This window comes from Ctenocephalides felis, unplaced genomic scaffold (genome assembly GCF_003426905.1).
Source record: "Ctenocephalides felis isolate EL2017-DRISC unplaced genomic scaffold, ASM342690v1 CF-g0.4_SCAFFOLD_03570, whole genome shotgun sequence".
Taxonomy (NCBI): domain Eukaryota; kingdom Metazoa; phylum Arthropoda; class Insecta; order Siphonaptera; family Pulicidae; genus Ctenocephalides; species Ctenocephalides felis.
In genome coordinates this window covers 15,022,965-15,043,918 of record NW_020539724.1, presented here as the reverse complement: position 1 = coordinate 15,043,918, position 20,954 = coordinate 15,022,965, and the positions used below count along the sequence as shown (strand labels likewise).

Sequence of the window (20,954 nt, the reverse complement as noted above, 5' to 3'; positions counted from 1 at the left end):
TTGTATTATTTTTGTATAATTTATTGGTAACAAAATCAATTGTAAAACCAGTGGCCAGATCCAATATCCAGGAAATGCTAAAAAACTTTTTCCATCAGTTGATTAGCTATATGGTTATTTTCTGTAGGAATATATATTATTAAGAAATATTGATATAGTTTTTACAAGTGCAGGCAAAATATAGAAACCTAACTCTAATTAATTTACTGATATTACTGATCTTAATGTGTAATCAATATTCTTAAACATAGTTTTCTGGAATGAACACTTTAATTTATTACTTTTTATTTTTTGGGTATTTTTATTTTATTTTTATTTTTTTTTTTTGTATTTTTCAGTTTCTCCTTGTTGATGAAGGTGTGGTCCAGAAATAACAAATTATGCATGATTATTGAACAAAACTATGACTTTCTGTAACGAGCAACCAATTCGATTAAGGTATATTATTTTATATTTTTATATTATTTATATTTTATTTTTTTTATAATAGTTTTATTTACCCATATATTTATTTTCCAATGGTTTACATGCGCAGATTTCAAGTACTTCCAACTAGTTCAGTCGTGAAAAAATGATCAAAACCAACTTTTTGCTACCACCCCAAAGTGCGTGCCTTTTACCAAATTTGATTTCCTCCGACATTATTTATTGCAATATAAAGAATAATACGATTTATACAAATTTTATACCTCTAAATTTAACTTACAAGACCAAATATGAACAAAATGAAAAACTTCGGTAATGAATTGATTCATTATTAATATATCAACACGACTGATATTGTTTACATTTTCTTAGTTTTATATATGAGAAACTTTTTTCGATTTTTTAAAATTAACGCAATTTCGAAATGAACCGTGCATGAGTAAGTGTCGAAAAATTCTTCTGGTTCCATAAATGCTGAATGCATTACCAAAGAATGAAATTATTCTAAATGTATATACTGTTAAATATATGATATAGATAATAGATAAAAATTCCATTTCAATAAACCAAGTAGATCCTGTTATATATATATATATATATATATATATATATATATATATTATATGAATATGAATATTAGGGTGGGTCAAGTTATATAGAAGCAAGAAAGTTCACCGGGACATAATTGCAGTTCTGGCTTCGTGGGTCATTTTAAGGAACTTTGCCAAAAAGATTAGACATAAATTTAGAGCAATCAAAATTTTCAATTAATTTTTTTCTCCAAATGGTTAAAAATCAACTCACAAAAAAATCACGTCTGTGAAATCGTTGAAACTTTGCATGAAAATAAAATTGATAATCAAAACGACTTTTTTCAAAAAATTATAGGTTTCTGGGGGGGATGATTTGAATTATAAAAATCAATTGAAAATTTCAAAAACATACTGCAAGTTTTATACATATATCTACAGCAATTTTTATTCATATTTTAAGATCGTTTTTGACTATCAACTCTATAACCATGAGAGGTTTTAATAAATCTGATTGTAGGATGGAGGATTCAATCTGATTTTGAAAAAGACGCTAGCTCAAAATTGATTTTTGAGCTACAATTTCTTTAGCAAAGCTTTTTAAAAAGACCCATAAAATCAAAATTGTATCGTATTCAAGAAATATGACCCGCCCTTATGTATACATATATGAAGATATATACATATATAAATATATAAATATATATACATATATATACATATATATACATATATATATATATATATATATATATATATATATATATATATATATATTTATATATATATATATATATATATATATATAAACAAATTAGTGTAAGATGAAATGTATGATGCTAATAAGTGATGGCATATGATTGATTGCTAAGTTTCTAATTAATATTTAAGATTTTTTAATATTAATCTATATTTGATTGATGGCATGAAACAAGTCATAATTGCATATATATTAAGTCGACTTTTAAATTAATATCTCTAACTAAAATTAATTAAATTTGAGAACTAATGTCTCGACTTCTTATCATATGCAATACATGAACGTATAAGAACTATGTTTTCTTCATTTTTTCAAATTGTGTAAAAGAATCTTACGATAGTTTTTCATCATTTTTTTTCATTTTGAGTGGTAAATGATTTCGGATTTATATGAGATAAAAATATTTACTTATAAGAAAACGATGTAAAGGTTACTTGAACGCAATAAAATTTTATCTCTAAATATATATAAATATATATGAAAAATATTTAAAAATATTATTTGTAGGACCGTACAGTACTACAATAAAACAGGAACGATTAACATGGGTTTTATGCTCTAATTTTTAGTTAATTTTTTTTTTTTTTTTTTATTTCAGGTGATTCAATTGATCAGGATTAACATAATCAGGTATGTTTAGAATGAATACAAGATCATATAGAAAAAAACTATATAGTTCTCGAAATAAGAATTTTTAAGTCTTATTATTATACTTCCTATATACAATTTTAATTACAATGCATGCATTTTTTCTTAAAGATAATTTAATAATTGATGATTTCACTTATTTAATCAGATAATTTTCTCACTTATGATTAGATGTGTTCAATTAATCTGAGTTTTCATGAAATTTGTATCTGTGATTGTACATTTACAAGTCATTATATATATATATATATATATATATATATATATATATATATATATATATGAATATAAATTAATATCAAAGCGTTTCCCGGAGTTTTTTCGAAAGCGTATTCAAATTTGCCGCCATATTTTTAATGTGTATGACATGCAGCGCCTCTATGCAAAATCGTTCCCAGTTCTTCGGGAACTACGTAGTGACTACCGGGTTCATATGGTTCTGTGTGGCGCCACCGACCTAAACGTCAAACGATTGACAGTTATTTAACAGTATTACTTTCTTTTTTAATAATTTTTCAACGCGTTAAAGTGATTTAGTTAATAGTTACTGTTCATACAATTAAATGAACATTTTTATATTTTATAATATTATTGCAATATATTTCAAAGCCATAAAAGATTTGGTGGTTAACAGTTGGAGGTACATGAAATTTTAAAATGAATGTAAGTAATTGATTTGCACGTTATATAAGTGTGTATGCTTATGTATGGTTTATTTTTTTAAATAATCGTTGAAGTCTAAGTTTAAAGCACTTAAAAACAATAAAGGGCTTTAATTTAAATTGAAATGTAAGGGCTACACATTTCATGTTACTACATTTAATTCAGCATAAGCTATTTCATAGGGCCACTTCAACGATTGTTCTTTTACTTCACTAAACAAAGTTCTTTTACTTCACTAAATAAAGGTTCTATCAATATATTACTTATACAGTTAATTCGAAATCTTTTGAATTATGGATATTATAACTATTGTCTTTAAATCTAAAATATTATAATTCAGCGAAACCTATTACGTAGGATCACTTCAACAAGAGTTTGTTCGTTTATGTAAATTAGTTAACACTCTGTGAACATAATACATATATAGTTAATTTTAAATGTTTCAAATCATGCAAATATAATAGTTTTATTAAATCTAAAATATTTTACTACAGAAAAATATGTAGGGAAACTTTAATGGTTGTTCATTTACATCGATAAGTAAATATTTTATTAACATAATACTTTAGTTAATTTGAAATTTTCCAAATTATGTATGAAATAATTATTTCCTTTGAATCTAAAATATTTTAATTCAGCCAAACTAATTACATATTAACACATCAACGATTGTTTCTTTCTTTACTTTGATAAGTAAATATACTTGATAGAGTATATTTACTTATCAAAGCTAATATAAGAAGAAAACAATCGTTCAATTGATTACATGTACTTAGTTTGGCTGAATTAAAATATTTTAGATTTAAAGGAAATAATTATTTTATGCATTATTTGAAAGATTTCAAATTAACTAAAGTATTATATTAATAAAATATTTACTTATCGATGTAAATGAACAATCATTGAAGTTTCCCTACATATTTTTCTGGATTATAATATTTTAGATTTAATAAAACTAATATTTATGCATGATCTAAAACATTTTAAATTAACTATATAAGTATTATATTGACAGAGTATATACTTATTGACATAAAGGAACAAACTGCTATTGAGATGATCCTACATAACAGGTTTTGCTGAATTATGATATTTTAGATTTAAAGTCAATAGTTATTATATCCATAATTCAAAAGATTTAATATTGCTCATCCAGTCAATTTTAAGTCTTTTAATTCATGGATAAAATAATCATTTTAAAAATATATAGTTGGTGAAACTTATTATATAAAATAGTCTGTTTGTTACATATTTATTTGATATTATTTTACATATAAGTTAGTACAGTTAAATATGTATTCCAAAAGCGTTTGAAACAGAATCGTCTTTCTATACAAAAATTTTAGTGTAGATTCGTAATTTAACAGAAATTAATTAGCTATAGAATAGTTTTTTATATTCAAGGAAATTATACAAACAATTTCAATCTAATTTCAATTGTTTAAGCAGAATAGTAAAAATTGCAACAATTTATTATTTTTGGTTCACCAGTTTTGAAAACAGTTATTTTTTTATTTGAATTTTCTAAATGATTTAAATTTTCTCTGACATCACAATATAAATTGTACTTTTTGAAGTAAACATTGGTATATGACTGGTATATTAAATATTTATCTATCTTACAAGAATTGATAACTATTTTACAAATAAGTTTATGAAAATTTTAGAGATTTCATATTAATCGCAATCCATTTTTATTTCAAAGCCCTCATTTGAGTGTGTATTTATGTTCTAGATATATTTGAGTATATATATATATATATATATATATATATATATATATATATTATAAATTTACAGATAATTCAATAATTTTACAAATATATAATCTTGATTCGTATACATAAAACCAAGTCTCTTTCACAACATTAAAACACTCAAACAGAAAGTAAGGTCTATATTTTAGTCACTTACATCAATTAATAAATGCTTATCAAATATCATATATTTCAAGTTAGGGCTTTATAAAATCTATTGGCGAAATATTATAATTATAAAGTAAGATTTTTTATGAAATTTTGTAACTTAATTACAAATTTGTGCTGTTAGCTTCATCAAATCTCGGTCTTTTCCTGTGATCATCACTCGGTGGCTCTGCAAACTCACGTTTGCGGCTCATATTCTGAAAATGGAAACAGAATTTGTAATGAAAGCAAATCGGTTTTTATGACTCGGTAATGCTAAGCATATCTATTATCAAATTTGATAGGGTGCGCTTATATCTAGTGAAAAGAAGACTACTTTTTTAACTTGGGGATACTTTTTTAACTGTGGGATATACAATATTTGTGGTTATACTTTTATTTGCATAGAGAAAGCAAATTGGTTACTATGACTGGAAAAAGCTAAATGTGATAGCACACTTATTTCATCAAATTTAAGATTGAGCCTATATATACAATATTCAGTAACAATAAGATTTCCTTTTATACATGTACATTTAAAATTATTCTGCTTTCCTATAGCAATTTCAATTGTAGATAGGTCTTTTACAACAAAGACTTCATCCAGACGGACACAAATGTAAATATAGCTTTTGTTTATTTACTTAACTGAATATTTCGAAGAAATTATTTCAACTGAAACATAAGAATTATTATGTTGAGAATAAAATAAATATAGTTTACCTTTTTCTGCCATTGCAAGTGAAGATATCTGAGGAGAATGTTTGTCCTATCAGATACTATTTCTGTAAATGAAATTTTTGAGGTTAGATTTTAGCTAAAGATATTTTTAAATATTTTCTGAACGTACCTTTTGATGGTGTTGTTTCTGTCGTTGCTATATAAACTGATGGCTTTTTTATTGTAGTTTTGTTTGCTGTTTCTGTATTATATAAAGCAAAATTGTTCGCATTGAACGATGGCAAATCTTTTAGTAAGTCGCTGACAGGCTAAAATGAAAAAAAATGGTTTTAATATGATTAACATTATATATTCATAAAATATTCATTAATTACAAACCATTTTTGTTATTTGTCACTTTATCAAATTATAAACGTAAATATTTCGCCTAAAACACTTATTTTTGATATTATTAATTGGAATAAGCGACATTAAAATGTCAAAAAAATAAAGAACTGAAAGGAGTGAAGTTTGTTGGAAGCGACTACGGCTGCGCTTGACAACAAAACAAAAAACGCGCTAAATTTGAAATTGAAATCAAAGCTTTCTTTTAAAACTTAGAATAAATCGAATGAAATGAAATCAATCAAAACCATCAAAGTGTATAAAATGTTTCAAATTTATCTGAATAACAGTATTTAATTTATCATCACATAAATTTACTAAATATTAAATCACTACTAACATATACATAATAAATTAATGCTTATTAATGCATAATTTTTATAATTGTTTTGTTCTCCTTTTATGTTTATAAAAATGATATTAATATATTGTTGATAAAAATGTTTAAATCAGTGGTATCCAATATTTTTAAACCACGTACAACGATTTATAAAATAAATTGTTGCAGTTTCTTCAGTTTTTGAATAATCTTATTTCATAAATGCTCAACTGGTATTTAATAGCTCAATATATAATGCAATATTATGCTAACATGTTTTTGAAAATCAAATATTTACTTTTTCCTTTATATTTCAATTCGACTTTGTTGGTTTGTGTTTGAAAATAGTACTGGAAACAGACCCTCATGGGAACAGGCCCCATAGGTTGGAAAACACTGGTTTAGATATATATATATATATCTAGTGATCGCGCATAACATCAATCAAAAACATGGATTTCTTTCAAAAAATTATTTTTTAACCATACGTTTCGGCTATAATTTTAGCCTTCATACAGTTGAAAAATTAGTTAATCTTAGTGTTAAATCAGATGTTAATCTTATTGTTTATTTTTCCACAATGTAATTTAACTTTTTCATATAATTTCTTTGAATATAAAAAGCTATATCATGTCTGCATAATTATAAGGTAAAATTCAAATTCTATAGTTGTTGTATGAGCGAATATTAATAAAATATGAATTTAGCAGTCTTAACTTACAATATGAAAAATAACATACTTAATCAAATTAATATGTAACAAGTTGACTGATTTATAATAAGTTTCATACTACTTAAAATAAAATAATAATTTTATTATAAATTCAAAAATTTTTATCAATATGAAATTACAAGTGTTATTTTGATAGAATGTTACTTATGTAGAAGTAAAGAAAATACAGTCATTGATATTTGGTCTGGAAATAATGCGGCCTCCTTTTAATATATTGTTTATGTAACATTTTTAATATAAATTATATGAAAAATAAATTCTTATTGATATATCTGTTTTACATTCGTACTGATTTTAATACTTAATACAAAAAACTACTTACAATAATAAGGGAACATATTATTAAACCTACGATAAGTGCTTTGATTATACTTATTTGGGATAAGAACTACTGATGGAAAAGAAAATCATTTTTTCAATCAATATAAAAATTTTAATATTAATCAATATAAAATATGATACTAATGAATTTTCATTTATATACCATTTTAAATTGGAAACATTGTTGTTTCAGGGTATTAGGGTGTACTTCTCCCACTATATCAAAATGCTAAATATTTTTACATTCTTGAACAAGATTCTGAATGCAGGTGATTTTTGAGGGACTGTTTTGTGTTTATGGGATGGAAAATTTAGGCAGGATGATTGGTAAGTGATATTCTTAATATCATTAGATATACTTAATACCCAATAAGCATTCCGTTAGTTCTATCAGTATAATTTTCATAAGCTTCACTTTCGTTATTAAGCTACTTTTCCTACTAAAATGAAATCAAACTATAATGATTGAAGTCGTTTTTTACGTATTGCTTATTTCATACTTTAATTTAAATTGATTATCATTAAAATAGGGATGTTTCAAACGAATGTCGCTTATATTGATATATTCAGTAAGTTATTTGGTAATGATCGGCTTGTTAATTATCAAGTTAATTTTATTATTATAATAAAACATTCAAGAATAGAAAAATCAGTTTTTTGCGGTTGACCGATATTGGGCTTATTGATTCTGACTTATTTTTAAGAATAAACTTACGGACGACGATTTGTTGTTAAATGTTTCTTTCCACCTAATACCTAATCTACTCAAAATTTTGCTCTGTATGATATATCGTAAGTTTTTGTAACTATATGAGAATCCAAAGGTTTAGACTCGTGTAGACGAAGTCATGAATTCAAATCTCGCTCTGGACAACCTGACATCAGGCATTAGCGATATTTATTTCCACTTTAAAATATAGATCAAAAATATGTTTCCTATTGAAATTAGCCCAATTCAGGCCCTGCGATGTGAAATGACAATGGAAAATTTCTCTTTTCACTATTTTCCTCGAATCTTGAATGGAGTTTAACTCAGCTCACGGACCTGCTCTAAGGGAGTACTACCCATTATTAATTTATTCGTTAAGAGAAATCACATGCAATCTAGCATATTCAGTCCATAATTCAAATATTAATGAAGTTTTATAAATAAACCATTTCTCCAAGGCTTATATTTTAGACCTGCAACTGTTTTCGACGATTTTTATGATTTTTTTTTTTTGACGGTAGATACCATAGTCTTATAGATCATACTAAAATATTACGGCCCTTTGACAATTCGTTTAACTTTAAAAATTCGTCAAAGTTTGCAAAAATTAGTATCGTTTTTTTGGCATTTGTCATAATTAGGCCTTTGATCGACGTTTTCTCAAAAACGCCTGAACCGATTTCAGAAATTTGAAAGCCATTGGATGTATCTCAATGAGGACTATCGTTTGTCAGACTATGCGACGATCTGCCGAGCCGTTTCTTTATAATTTGAAGAAAAGTGTTAAACTTTTCGTCCATATTTAAGCTTATACTACCGAATCGATTTAAAAAAATAAAAAACTGTTCGAAAGATATTAGTTGGGAATGATACTGATCAGGTTTAGGTGAAAATCTACCGAGCCGTTTTCTTGTAATTAACTGTTGAAAAAAAATTTAAATCGATTTTTATGGATTTTTTTTTAGTGATATATACCATGGTCTTATAGAACTTACTGAAATATTACGGCCTTACGACAAATAGTTTGATATTATAAATTCGAGAAAATGAGTAGTTCTTTTGACATTTGTTAAAATTAAAATCAGACTATTTACTTGGTATAATGATAGAGTACTTGGTCTTGAACATAATAAACCATTAAAGTCTTACATAAACTGGTTCAATTATAAAAATTATTGAATTTTGAAAATGTGCTTTTAGAAAATACTCCGAGTTAACGTGTTCGTTCGTTTTCAATTATGTGTAATAAATCCACTCGGAATACTTTTAATGACTCATAAATTAGTTTATTTTTTATTGATTAAGTCGATTATTTAAACATATCGGGAAGTTCATGTAACTTGCCTCAAGGCTAATTACCAAACCAACTAGTTTATATTTTATGAATTAAGTCGATTATTTACACTTATCGAGCAGTTCAGGTAACTTGCCTCAAGGCAAAATACCAAAACCAACTAGTTTCAAACTTCATCCAAAAACTAATCAGCACAATTTGCAATCGACATCTTTGGAACAGTTTTTGAATTTACAAAATCAATTATTTTTTTGGCTAAACATGAACGATCCCAGTACTATTTTGCTCTCATCTGCTTATTCAAAAAGCATTCAAAACTTTTCCAAGCAAGTTCTTCCAGTCCGAGATGCGATCATCGTATCAGAAATTCGCAAATTAAAACATAGAAAAAATCATGCAAATTTCGGATGCCGATACGATAGCGTGTACAATACACAGTTAATCGGATGCAAATGTACGCATAGATCTGTTTTGTATATTTTATAAAAATCCATCTATATAGATGTGTGTATCGATTATAGTTATAAAATGTAAAATACATTCGTGTGTATGACAACATTGGTTGGCAATGCCAATGTTATAATAGGTTAGTTATCTGAGGCTCGGGCTCCGATCCGAGAATCGAAATTAAGTCAGTTGTGCGCTAACAGCCGACACGACCGGGGCAAATTCAAATTTAATATTTGGCCAGTACAATTTCGATTGAAAGTGATATTGAACTATTTACTGTGATAACTTTTATTGTTCAGAGAGAAACGAAATATGACAAATGTGAGTAGAATTAGAAATTTTGAACTAAATTTTTACATTTTTTCAAAATTATTCCCAATTTTTATTTTTTAAATTTTGACTAAAATCTCATTGTTTCAATATTATATGTGTATATAGGCATTTTTAAATAATTAATTTTTTCCAACTTGTGTTTCTATGTCACCTAATATTAAATTAAATATTTAAATAAAGTATTTTAAAAATTCTTCCCAATTTTTTTTTTTTAATTTTGATCGTTTAAATATTATATATGTATATAGGCATTTTTAAATAATTGTTTTCAATTCGTGATTCACTTAATATTAAATTTTTGATAATTGTTTACTTATTTATATTTATTGTCCATATATATTGCATAGGTATTCCAACGTTTTATATATATACAAAAAATGTTAGTAAAAAGTTTTTTCTATATAGAAAGACATTAAGTAATTAATTTGACAAATAACATAAAATTTTAAAAGAAAATCCCAGTTGTTCACCTTTTATTAATGTACTAAATTTTATCATAATTAAAATTGATATTAGTAAAAGGTTAACTTTTATTTAATTTAAATTCTTAAGTTCGCCCTTTTGAAAATGACTTACCTACTAATTCTTTCAGTTAACGTTTAATTAATTCAAATTATCAATTTTACTCGTTTATGAATAATTTATTAATAACGTGCAATGTATAATGTTACATATATTTATTTTTAAGTAATTACAAACGAACAAAATTCTATAAAGCTAAAATATTTTATAACAAAAATTAAAGGAATTTAAAAAATTTAACGTCATTGAAGGTTTTAGTAAATATTATAGTTTAAATAGTAAACTAAATTAGTAATTCAATATTTTTGTTAATGTTTTAAATTTTGGCAATAGTATCATTTTTTTATTTTTAATATTAGTAATTACAAAGGAACAAAATTTTATAAAGCAAAAACATTTTAAAAGAAAAATTAAAGGAATTTAAAAAAAATTAATACCATTGAAAATTTTAGTAAATATTATAGTTTAAATAGTAATCTAAATTAGTAATTTAGTATTCTTGTTATTTTTTTTAATTTTGGCAATGTTAGTAGAAAATTTATTTTTAATTGCATATTTCAAGTTTTAAATTCTGCATTCTTTTAAATAATATGATACTGTTTTAAGTTAACTTTTAATTAATTCAAATTTTCAATTTTGCTCTTTTTTTAAATAACTGATGGATAATTCTTGTCGGTTTTTCTTAAATTTTGAGTATTAGTAATTATTAATATAATATGATTAATATTAATATAATTATAATTTTTTACATTTCTTGACCGTGCTCTAATTTTTTAATACAAATACTCTATTTTTTTAATACGATTCTTTTTTTGTTTATTTCGGATCTTCTTAAACTATGGCTTGCATTATCATTAGTTCTTTTTTGTGAATTACATAGCGTATATTACTATAGAAATATGTTATATATAAAAATATTATAAAACCACAATATTAACTAAAAATTTCTATGACACTAAATTTTTATTTAATTCCTTTCATTTTTTGTCTTCAAAATATTTTGGCTTCATAAACTTTTGTTTGTTTGTAAATGTTTAAAAATACGCCAAATAAGATTTTAGGAAGATAAATGCTTTAAAGAGATAAAGAAGTTTCTTTAAATAAATTATTAACTTTATTAAGAAGTATAAAATGTTTTTCTCAAACGAGTGTTATTTTTTCTGATTTTTTTTATAAAAAAGTTTAGTTTTTTTCTGATCTTTTTTATTAAAAAAGCCAAAATTTTAAAACTGTTAACTTGATAAAAGAAATACTGATGATTTAATTAAGTTAAAAGTTTGCTTCTTGAATGCATAATAAAATTAACATAATTAGTATGAGATTATTTATTCAAATAAAAAAATACTCTCAAACAGTAAAAAATTTACTTTTAAAATTCAAATTAATAAATTTCTTTCACTCTTATCAATTGTTCTGAATTTAAACTATTTTTTAACTATTATATAGCAAATTAATAATACAGTAATATAAAGATAGCAGATGTTGCTACATAGTTACTCATATTATATTATTATAAATTTTTAATATTTATAAAAATATAATAATATAACAGACAAAACATGATATCATCATTTTTGTCTAATTTTTTTACATATGTTAATTTTTTAAAGACTTGCAAAATTATTCAGTTTCTTTTGAATCTATAATGAATACAAATGTAACGGTTCCAAACAAGTTGTTTTGCTGAAGTACTTAATTTCTCAAACAATGGTTTGCTAAATTTCTTCTAAATCAACTACTAATAAGTATAATTTAAAGAAAATTAAGATGTTTGTAGGAGTTGGTAATAAATAGACAATAGATGCATTACAGAGTAATATATTATTATATTCGATAATATTTGTAATATTCATAAAAATGTTTAAATACGACTTAACGAGGGATTGTTTATAGTCTTTAGTCAAAAGTAAAATCTTTAAACAAAAAGTAAGGAGTTACTTCAAAATTAAAAAAAAATATTCGAAATATTTTTTGAATGTTGTGCATTAAAAATATACATCATTTTTGTCATTTTTCATGGATTAAAATCAGAAATTGTTTTAAAATATGATTTTTTTTAGAAATAATTGGGAATTAAGTAGTTTCTGACTCAAATGTTCTTAGTATTGCCAAAAATTAATTGAAAGAATATTTTTTAAATAATCTATATAAAAACAAATATTTAAATTTATTTATTATTTTTGTTCGAACATTAAATATTACTCAGATTAAATTTTTATTTGCCATTTTATTTATTTAGTAGCTATTTTATTTTAAATTTGCAATTTAGTAAAAAAAAGTTTATAAAATACATAAATAATTGGCCTATAATATATAAAAGTTTAATTTTTCACCAAGTGACGACATCCACCTAATTATTGAATTCCTACTTGAATTAATTTCTCTACTACTAATTCAATATTCGATTTATTTTATACGAACCATAAAAAAATTATTAAAGAATCAACTACTCAAATAAAATTAATTTTTCTAAATTGTCTCCAATTAAATCTGATCGGTCATGTCCGAAAATAGTTTTCGGACTATTGAAATTTGCCACAAAAGATTATTAGAATAATTTTTATTATATGCGAATAATTTTTGTTATATGTAAAGTTGATTAATTAAAATATTTAGGAATGACGTTATTGGTGAAATATGAACGGAATTAATCATAAAATGTATTATGTACGTTTATATACAAAAAGTTGGATATTTTTTATTTGAAAGATTGATTGATTATGTAGTATTATTCACTTTTGGCAGAATTATATACAACTTTATGATTACAAGTAGATACTATTCCAAGTAAATTTGCTTTAATCAACTTATAAAAAAAAGATTAAATAAATAAAAAAAAATATATTCAGCAAGGTTAATTAATTAGTTTCTAATTATTTTATTAATAATTCTAATTATTATGATTAACAAAATAAATTCATCGTTTTAACATTAATTAATTTCTATATTGTTTGTCATTCCATATATAATTCATATATTGTCTTTTTTGTTATGACTCAATAAAGTCATCTTACAAATATCTAGATTTGTTTACTCATTGAATAGATGCCTAAAATCTTATAATGTGTAGATATAAAATAATCAGATTTTTGAGTTCGATGATACTATATTTGTATCATCATTCAACAATTTAAATCAGTAATACACATACAAAAATTTTAATAGTAAATAATCTGTACTTCTAAAATTATAACGATAAAATTTTCAACTGCTTATTTTAAAAATAAAGATTTTGATTTTTATTAAATATTATTCATCGTCATTTTGTGATAATATTATACATGCTTTATATCCTAAGCCCTCGGCCTAATATAGAAAACGTGAGGGATGAACTTTTAAATTTTTAATACTTTACATAGGCTTATAATATTTTAGTATTTTTGTTAAAACCATGTATTCTATTAATATGCAAAGATATAATAAACGGTCAAAAAAATGTGTTTAAAAATTAACTTCGTAGAAACGGTTCAGCAGATTTTTAATACAGCAAATTGCTGGAGCTTTCCATACCGAAAATTATTTTTTTTAAAAAAGATTCAATTTTTATTAAAACTTTTGAGATTTTTGAGAATTAAAAAAAGGACTTTTGAAAAATTAGATTATTTTATATTTCCAAATATTTTGGAAATTTGGAACATTTTTTCAAAGTAATCGCACTGCGTTAGCTGCGTAAAGACGAAATATCGAAGCGCATACGCGCCGCGGCGCAATCGAACGGGTAAACATTGGTACGCAACCCATAGGAATGTAAACAAAATTTATACTTATTGTTAAAATCTCTATAAAATATCTGATAATTTGATGTGCATATGTCTAATGATCATTTTTGGCCGCCAAATGCCTTTTTTTTACTTTTTTTTATTGAATCTCCGAAACCGCTAGACCTGCCATCCCAAAAATATGATCAGTTCTTCATTTTGTCAATACAAATTAAAAGCTTTTTCAAATCCAAATCAGACGCTCCGTTATCTCAAAAACTTAATTACTATTTTTGGCACCTTTTGCCCCGTATCTTTGAAACGGCTGGACCTGCCTTTCCCAAAAACTAATCAGCACTAATAGTCTTTGAATTAATTAAAATGTGAAATTTATATTTCATCAAAATATTTATTCTATACAAATTCTATACAATTCATTATTCAAGTATACATCTCTATATATGTATACTTATTGTGAGTTAAAATATTTGTAATAAACCAGAATTTTTGATCAGTCTTTTATATATTTTTATATAAATGTGCCTATAATTTTTTCCAAAACTTTTTCATATAATAAAAATAATATAGAGTACATCTCTATATAAATAAAAATATCTCTAATAATGCAGAAAGCGTGATCAGTCACATTATCTTAAGATTTATTATTACATACACTTTTATATATTTTTATATAAATATGCCTATAATTTTTTTCCAAATCTTTTTCATACAGTAAAAATAATATAGAGTACATCTCTATATAAGTAAAAATATCTCTAATAATGCAGAAAGCGTGATCAGTCACATTATCTTAAGATTTATTATTGCATACACTTTTATATATTTTTATATAAATATGCTTATATTTTTTTCCAAATCTTTTTCATACAATGAAAATAATATAGAGTACATCTCTATATAAATAAAAATAACGCTAATAATGCAGAAAGCGTGATCAGTCACAACATCTTATGATTTAATATTACCTACTCATGTTTGTATCTATATATGTATAAATGTGTCTATAATTTTTTTATATAAATTTATTCAAATATTCAAATAATTGAACTATTTCGTGACATGCCTTTTTAACGAGCAAAGGAGGCACACATCGTCTGTTATGAATTAATTATTGGTCATGATCTAATTACTAGGTAAACATGCGGATCATTATCTGTTCGCTAAATAAAGATAATGAAAAAAAATACGTAACCAAATTGTTTTGAACTTGACGTCAATAACACATTCTTTCGGAATTAAATTATTCACGTTTTTTCTAATAAGTAGACATTGATTTGATTTGATTGATGCAATAATTGAATTTGACAAATTTGCTGTTACGACGGAAAATTATTGTTTTAGTCATCGTTTTCGTTGATTGTTTCCGAGAAATTTATTTTAGTAAGAGGTTTGTTAGTAGTAAAGTTTATTGGACTTTGGTACTGGATTGAACGAATAATTGTTTTTATTTATAGATATATGTAGTATATACTTACACACAGGGTGTCCCAGACCTTGACGTCACGCCGAAACAGGGTGATTGTATGGACATTAACTGCACTGAAAAAAATTATAAAAAAAATATCTCACGTTGTTTGGAAATTTTGAGCTTTTAAGTTCAGCCTAGAGCTTTGGTGAAATTATAACCATTTTTTGGTTATTGTGGTTAAATTTGTTCATTTAAAGTTTGGAACCATAACCGTGAATAACGTTTTTATAATCACAATGAAAAACTACTCAAAATTATGTCATTCATTTTTTTGCTCGAAATTTTTCAATTATAAAATTTTTAAGTAATTTACCACTTTACAATCCTGATTAAATTGGTTGGTGATGGACGTCATTTTTATAATATATATTTTTTCAAATGAATTCTTTTTAGTGCTTTTCACTGACATTTTTCTTACTCGAGTATTTTTATTTGGATTTGGTTTTTTAATTTTGCTAAGTGCTAAGCTCAGTACTTTATCTCCTAAATAAAATTGATTATCATGTAACAAATTAATAAATTAAGTCTATAATATAAGTCTATAAATTTATAAATCTACCATGAATTACAATTCATTCCATTGACGATGATAAGGTATTTAGAAAATTTATTTTTACTAAATTTTCAATTACTTTTTCTTTCACCGTGGTGTATTGAACTTATAAGTTGTATAACAAAACCAAAAGTATATAGTTTTTTTTTTTTAAAAAAAAAAGTCTATATATAATAGATATAAAATCCTTTATACAATTTCAAATCGTAAGATGTGACTGATTACACATTGTGCTTATTAAAAAAATGAATTTTAATTATATAGAGATATACTCTATATTATTTCTATTTTTAAATATATTCTTATAGGTTTGGGGCTCTTTCTCGGAATTTTTCTGCTTAGGATCTAATACATTACTAAGTTTTAATAAATAGAAATAAACATTTAATATACAAAATTAAAAGTTATAAACCATGATTTAAATTTTAAATAAAAAAACTACTTTATAGTATACATAGCAGAATTAATTCCTCAATGTTCAGTTTCCTTGGCACTTAACTGTAAATTTTACTCAACATCATTGTTTTGGAAATGCAATGCAATAGCCACGTTCTCACTTCGATCTTGATATAATATTAATAATATCAGTTATGATCCCGGTGAGTGTATAGATTTAATTTGATTACATTCTATCAGGACTTAGTCATTAATTCCCATATCAATTTATCGAGTCATTCATTGCCTCCGGAGATTTCAGGTGATAAATCTACGTGAATGAGATTCTACAAGTACATAGTTATTATTACATTATTTGCATTAGATGGGGATCTGGTGGAATTTATTTTTATTTATCTCGTTATTTTATTTTTTATTCTCAAATACAAATATCGCAGCATCTTATTGAGAATAGATCGTCTTGTTCTGGTTATCGAAATTTCAAAAAAAAAAAAGTTTTCTGAAAAATTTTCGCTTCAAGACTTTCTAGACAATTTTGCCATATCTTACAATTATGTATGTATAACGATGTGTTTCGAAAAAAATGTTAAATAAACCTGGATTGTTCAAAAAATATTCGATTTGTATGGTCAATATGAAATACCCATCATTTTTTACTCGCAAAATAGTCTACTCGTTTTGGTGTATTTGTCATATTCAGAATGAATTATAAGATTTTTAAAGAGCTTTTTTTTTAAAATTGTTTGCTTAAAAAATTTATTTATATTTATTTTGTCGAGGTAGAATTGGTACTTATACCAGCAGTTCGAAATTTATGTTATAGACAAATTCATAATATAACATATCTTAGTGGTAACAAAAATTATTATATACTGATATAATATATAATATACTATAATAATCACATGATACAAATTTTTTAATCGTGTTTTCTATATTCTTGCAAAAAAATTTTACCATTTTACACCAGCTCTCCGATTACATAAATACCTCTAATAAATTATGTAATTATGAGTATCTTTGCGGCGCTAATAAGTCAATGATATAGTTGGATTTATAAGGTATGAAATGCCGACTGTTCAATGCAAAACTGATTAATTGTTCTAAATTTATTGCTTTATTATACTTACAATTATATTTACGTAATTATTTTGAATTGCAAATGTTAATTGTAGGCACCAGAGAAAAAAATCTTGGACAGATTCTCTAACTTTAAAATACACAGTACATGGGTCAAACAAAATATGAAATTGTTTAATTAAAATTATATAACTTTAAGCGGTTTTATACATTTTCGAAAAACATCTATAATTTTATAAATATTACTTTCTAATTCAGCATTTCCTATACAAAAAATAATTTTATATTATTATGAAAATAAATCGTTTATGAGGAATAAGTTTGTCTGATAATAAGTATGCAAATCCATTTTACATAGCACTTTCATATTATGCCTTATTTAAAGTCCATAGAACTATTTTTAATTAATATTTTATATTTAATAATCTAAATTATTATATATATATATATATATACATATATATATATATATATATATATATATATATATATATATATACATATATATATATATATATATATATATATATATATATATATATATATATATATATATATATTTAGAATACGATACGGTTTTTATTAAACGAATTCTTGTATATATTTTTTTAAAAGTACTAATTAGCTAAAAATTGTTCTGCACATTAAAATCCAGGTATTTTAAAGTCAAATGAGATCACAATATCAAAATTCAGCCTTGATTTAAGCATTATACATGTTGGAAGTGTGATCATACCTCTTTTGTCTACAATTATACAATAACTAGCAATTAGTTTCAGGTCATAAATTTTATTAAATGTCTCATTAATTTGTGTAATTAACAAGATTAAAAATCGATGTGTTTAAACTATAGTTTATATTAGTTTATTAGAGTTTTTCATAAGGCCATTTTTAGAGTAACTGAAAAATAGTTGGTCCATTCTACATATACAATTTAAATTGATGTTATTTTCAACTTTTCCTCATCTTTGAACATTCTCTGGAGATAATAATATTGCCAGTGGTTGCCTAAATTGCACCATACTTTAGAAAATTAGGAAAGTAGTAGTAGGAAAGTGCATTGAGAAGAGGCAGTAGTTTGTAAAGGGATATTTTTCCTTACTGTCTAGGGTGAATTGGCAGAAACCTAGCTTCAAATCCTTTCAATTACAACGTGAGATATCGAAATTGGAAGACAATTTATAAATTATCTTTGCTAAAAAAATAATTCAAATCCTGTAACCTACATGTTACCATTCCAAGGGTACCCCTATTACCAAAAGTTGATCACGAATTTTTCAGCTCATTTTTCAGACAAGGGAACTAATTAAACATGTTGGCACTCCTAATTCATCTGATGTGTGATACATCAAGTTCGACAATTAATTAATTATCTTTACTAATGAAATAATTCAAATCCTGTAACCTATATATCTCCATTCCAATCCAAGGGTACCCCTATTACCAAAAATTGATCACGAATAGCCCATTCTTTAGACTAATTAAACATGTTGGCACTCCTAATTCATCTGATGTGTGATACATCAAGTTCTGAAAGACATCTGTCTATTAGATCAGACGATCTGGCAAACTGTCAATCATAATTGCACATATTGATTCATGATCTTTCTAGTTCAAATATGTGTTAAATAATTAACACATTTATTTGGGGACCGGACATGAAGGCCGAATTGATAAGTGGAGAAAATATTCGCCAATTAATAAGGAGGAACAATAAATGTTTTAGAAAAAAAAATGGTTCAGGAACTGTTTAACTTGATCGATGTAGTAGGTAGTAATTACACTACCACCTAGTAAAATCTATCCTATGTTTCCTTAAATAGAACCTTAACTACACTGTAGTTATGGAAAAATGGTTCAAAAGTTGATAGAAGTTAGATTATTTGGTCTGGTCTAATTAAGGAAATATAGTAAAGATTTTTCTTCTGGTACAAGATGCAAAGGAAAATTTTAGCTTACATAAATTATTCTCTATATCCAACTCTGGGATATTTGAACTGCATTTTCTGACATTCTTGAAATTTTCTGACATGCTCTTGATATTTCTCACATTCCTGAAATTCTGTGACCATTTTTTGTCATGAAGTGATACAAATTAGTATTTTTTTCACTGTTACTGTCATTGTCAGTTTCTTACGTAAATTTGATTACTATGGAGATAAATAAACCGCCAGTGGTTTCCTCAATTGCACCATACTTAGGTGAAGAAATTAGGAAAGTATTAGACTGAGGAGGAGCAGTAGTCACACTTGGCTTCAAATTCTTTCAATTGCAACTTGTAAAATATAGTTTATTTTGTACAACAGCCCACCCATCTATTTTTCCATAATCTATTACTGTCATTTATCCAAATCTCGAAGGATGTCCCTTATCAATTCCAGCGAATCGATTTGCTCGATATGCGATTCGTGAATTCCTGACATTGATGTTAGTCATAAAAGAACATTTATTAATTTGAATACTACTTAATCATATCTATATATAAATGCGTGGGGTTATCGTTTGACACCAGGCTGGCACTTTTAATTGGATCAACTAATTGATATTACTACTGAGCATTTTATGAGCTCTCGGATTAGAAGCGTAAATGTGTCAATGTAAATGGGCGAAGCCCGAGATCGGTATCGGGATTCTTGTTAGAGGACTTGCTGGATTTGACCAGAAGAATTTTAATGATAATAGTGATAGTCATGATTTTTTATTTTAGTGATAATACTGATATTTAAAATTGTTACTAATCTGAACAATGCCTTTATAGTAGGGGGCGTCCATTAATCACGTGAACGATTTCTAAGGATTTTTAGACCCCCCGTCCCCTTTGGATATATACGTGGTGATATTTAATATTACCCTCCTCCTGCACCAAACATCACGTGTATTTTAAGTAACTTGAAAAAAATCGTTTTTTTTTTTGAAAAATTTTGGATTTTTTTCAATTCCTTCACCCAAGTGATATTTTGTGATTTTTTATCAAACCCCTCCTCCCCCTTTAAGGCTCACGTGATTAATTGACGACCCCTAATATGAGATGTTGTGATGTGATTCCTGGAAGCCTAACATT

General features: G+C 25.1%; 2 protein-coding genes across 2 annotated transcripts in view; one reads left to right on the top strand and one right to left on the bottom strand.

Moving 5' to 3' along the window:
- Positions 1 to 4,990: 4,990 nt before the first annotated feature.
- LOC113383320 (DET1- and DDB1-associated protein 1-like) lies at positions 4,991 to 6,104 on the bottom strand. Its single transcript, XM_026621586.1, has 4 exons — positions 5,991 to 6,104; positions 5,782 to 5,920; positions 5,655 to 5,716; positions 4,991 to 5,149 (listed from the first exon to the last, which is right to left on the bottom strand). The coding sequence occupies exons 1-4, from the start codon at positions 5,991 to 5,993 to the stop codon at positions 5,057 to 5,059; spliced, it is 297 nt and encodes a 98-aa protein (XP_026477371.1). The 5' UTR covers positions 5,994 to 6,104; the 3' UTR covers positions 4,991 to 5,056.
- A 1,472-nt stretch (positions 6,105 to 7,576) lies between these two features.
- LOC113382784 (tubulointerstitial nephritis antigen-like) overlaps positions 7,577 to 20,954 on the top strand; it is a 99,604-nt gene continuing 86,226 nt past the window's right edge. Inside the window, exon 1 of the mRNA XM_026621014.1 lies at positions 7,577 to 7,696. The gene's annotated coding sequence lies outside the window, so the exon portion shown is untranslated. The remainder of the gene's footprint in view (positions 7,697 to 20,954) is intronic.

Bases quoted from the DNA above. Each gene is read 5' to 3' on its own strand.
- LOC113383320 (XM_026621586.1), bottom strand. The intron at 5,717-5,781 runs GTACGTTCAGAA...TTTCATTTACAG, and splicing joins AGAAACAACACCATCAAAAG to AAATAGTATCTGATAGGACA. The intron at 5,150-5,654 runs GTAAACTATATT...TTCCATTTTCAG, and splicing joins ACTTGCAATGGCAGAAAAAG to AATATGAGCCGCAAACGTGA.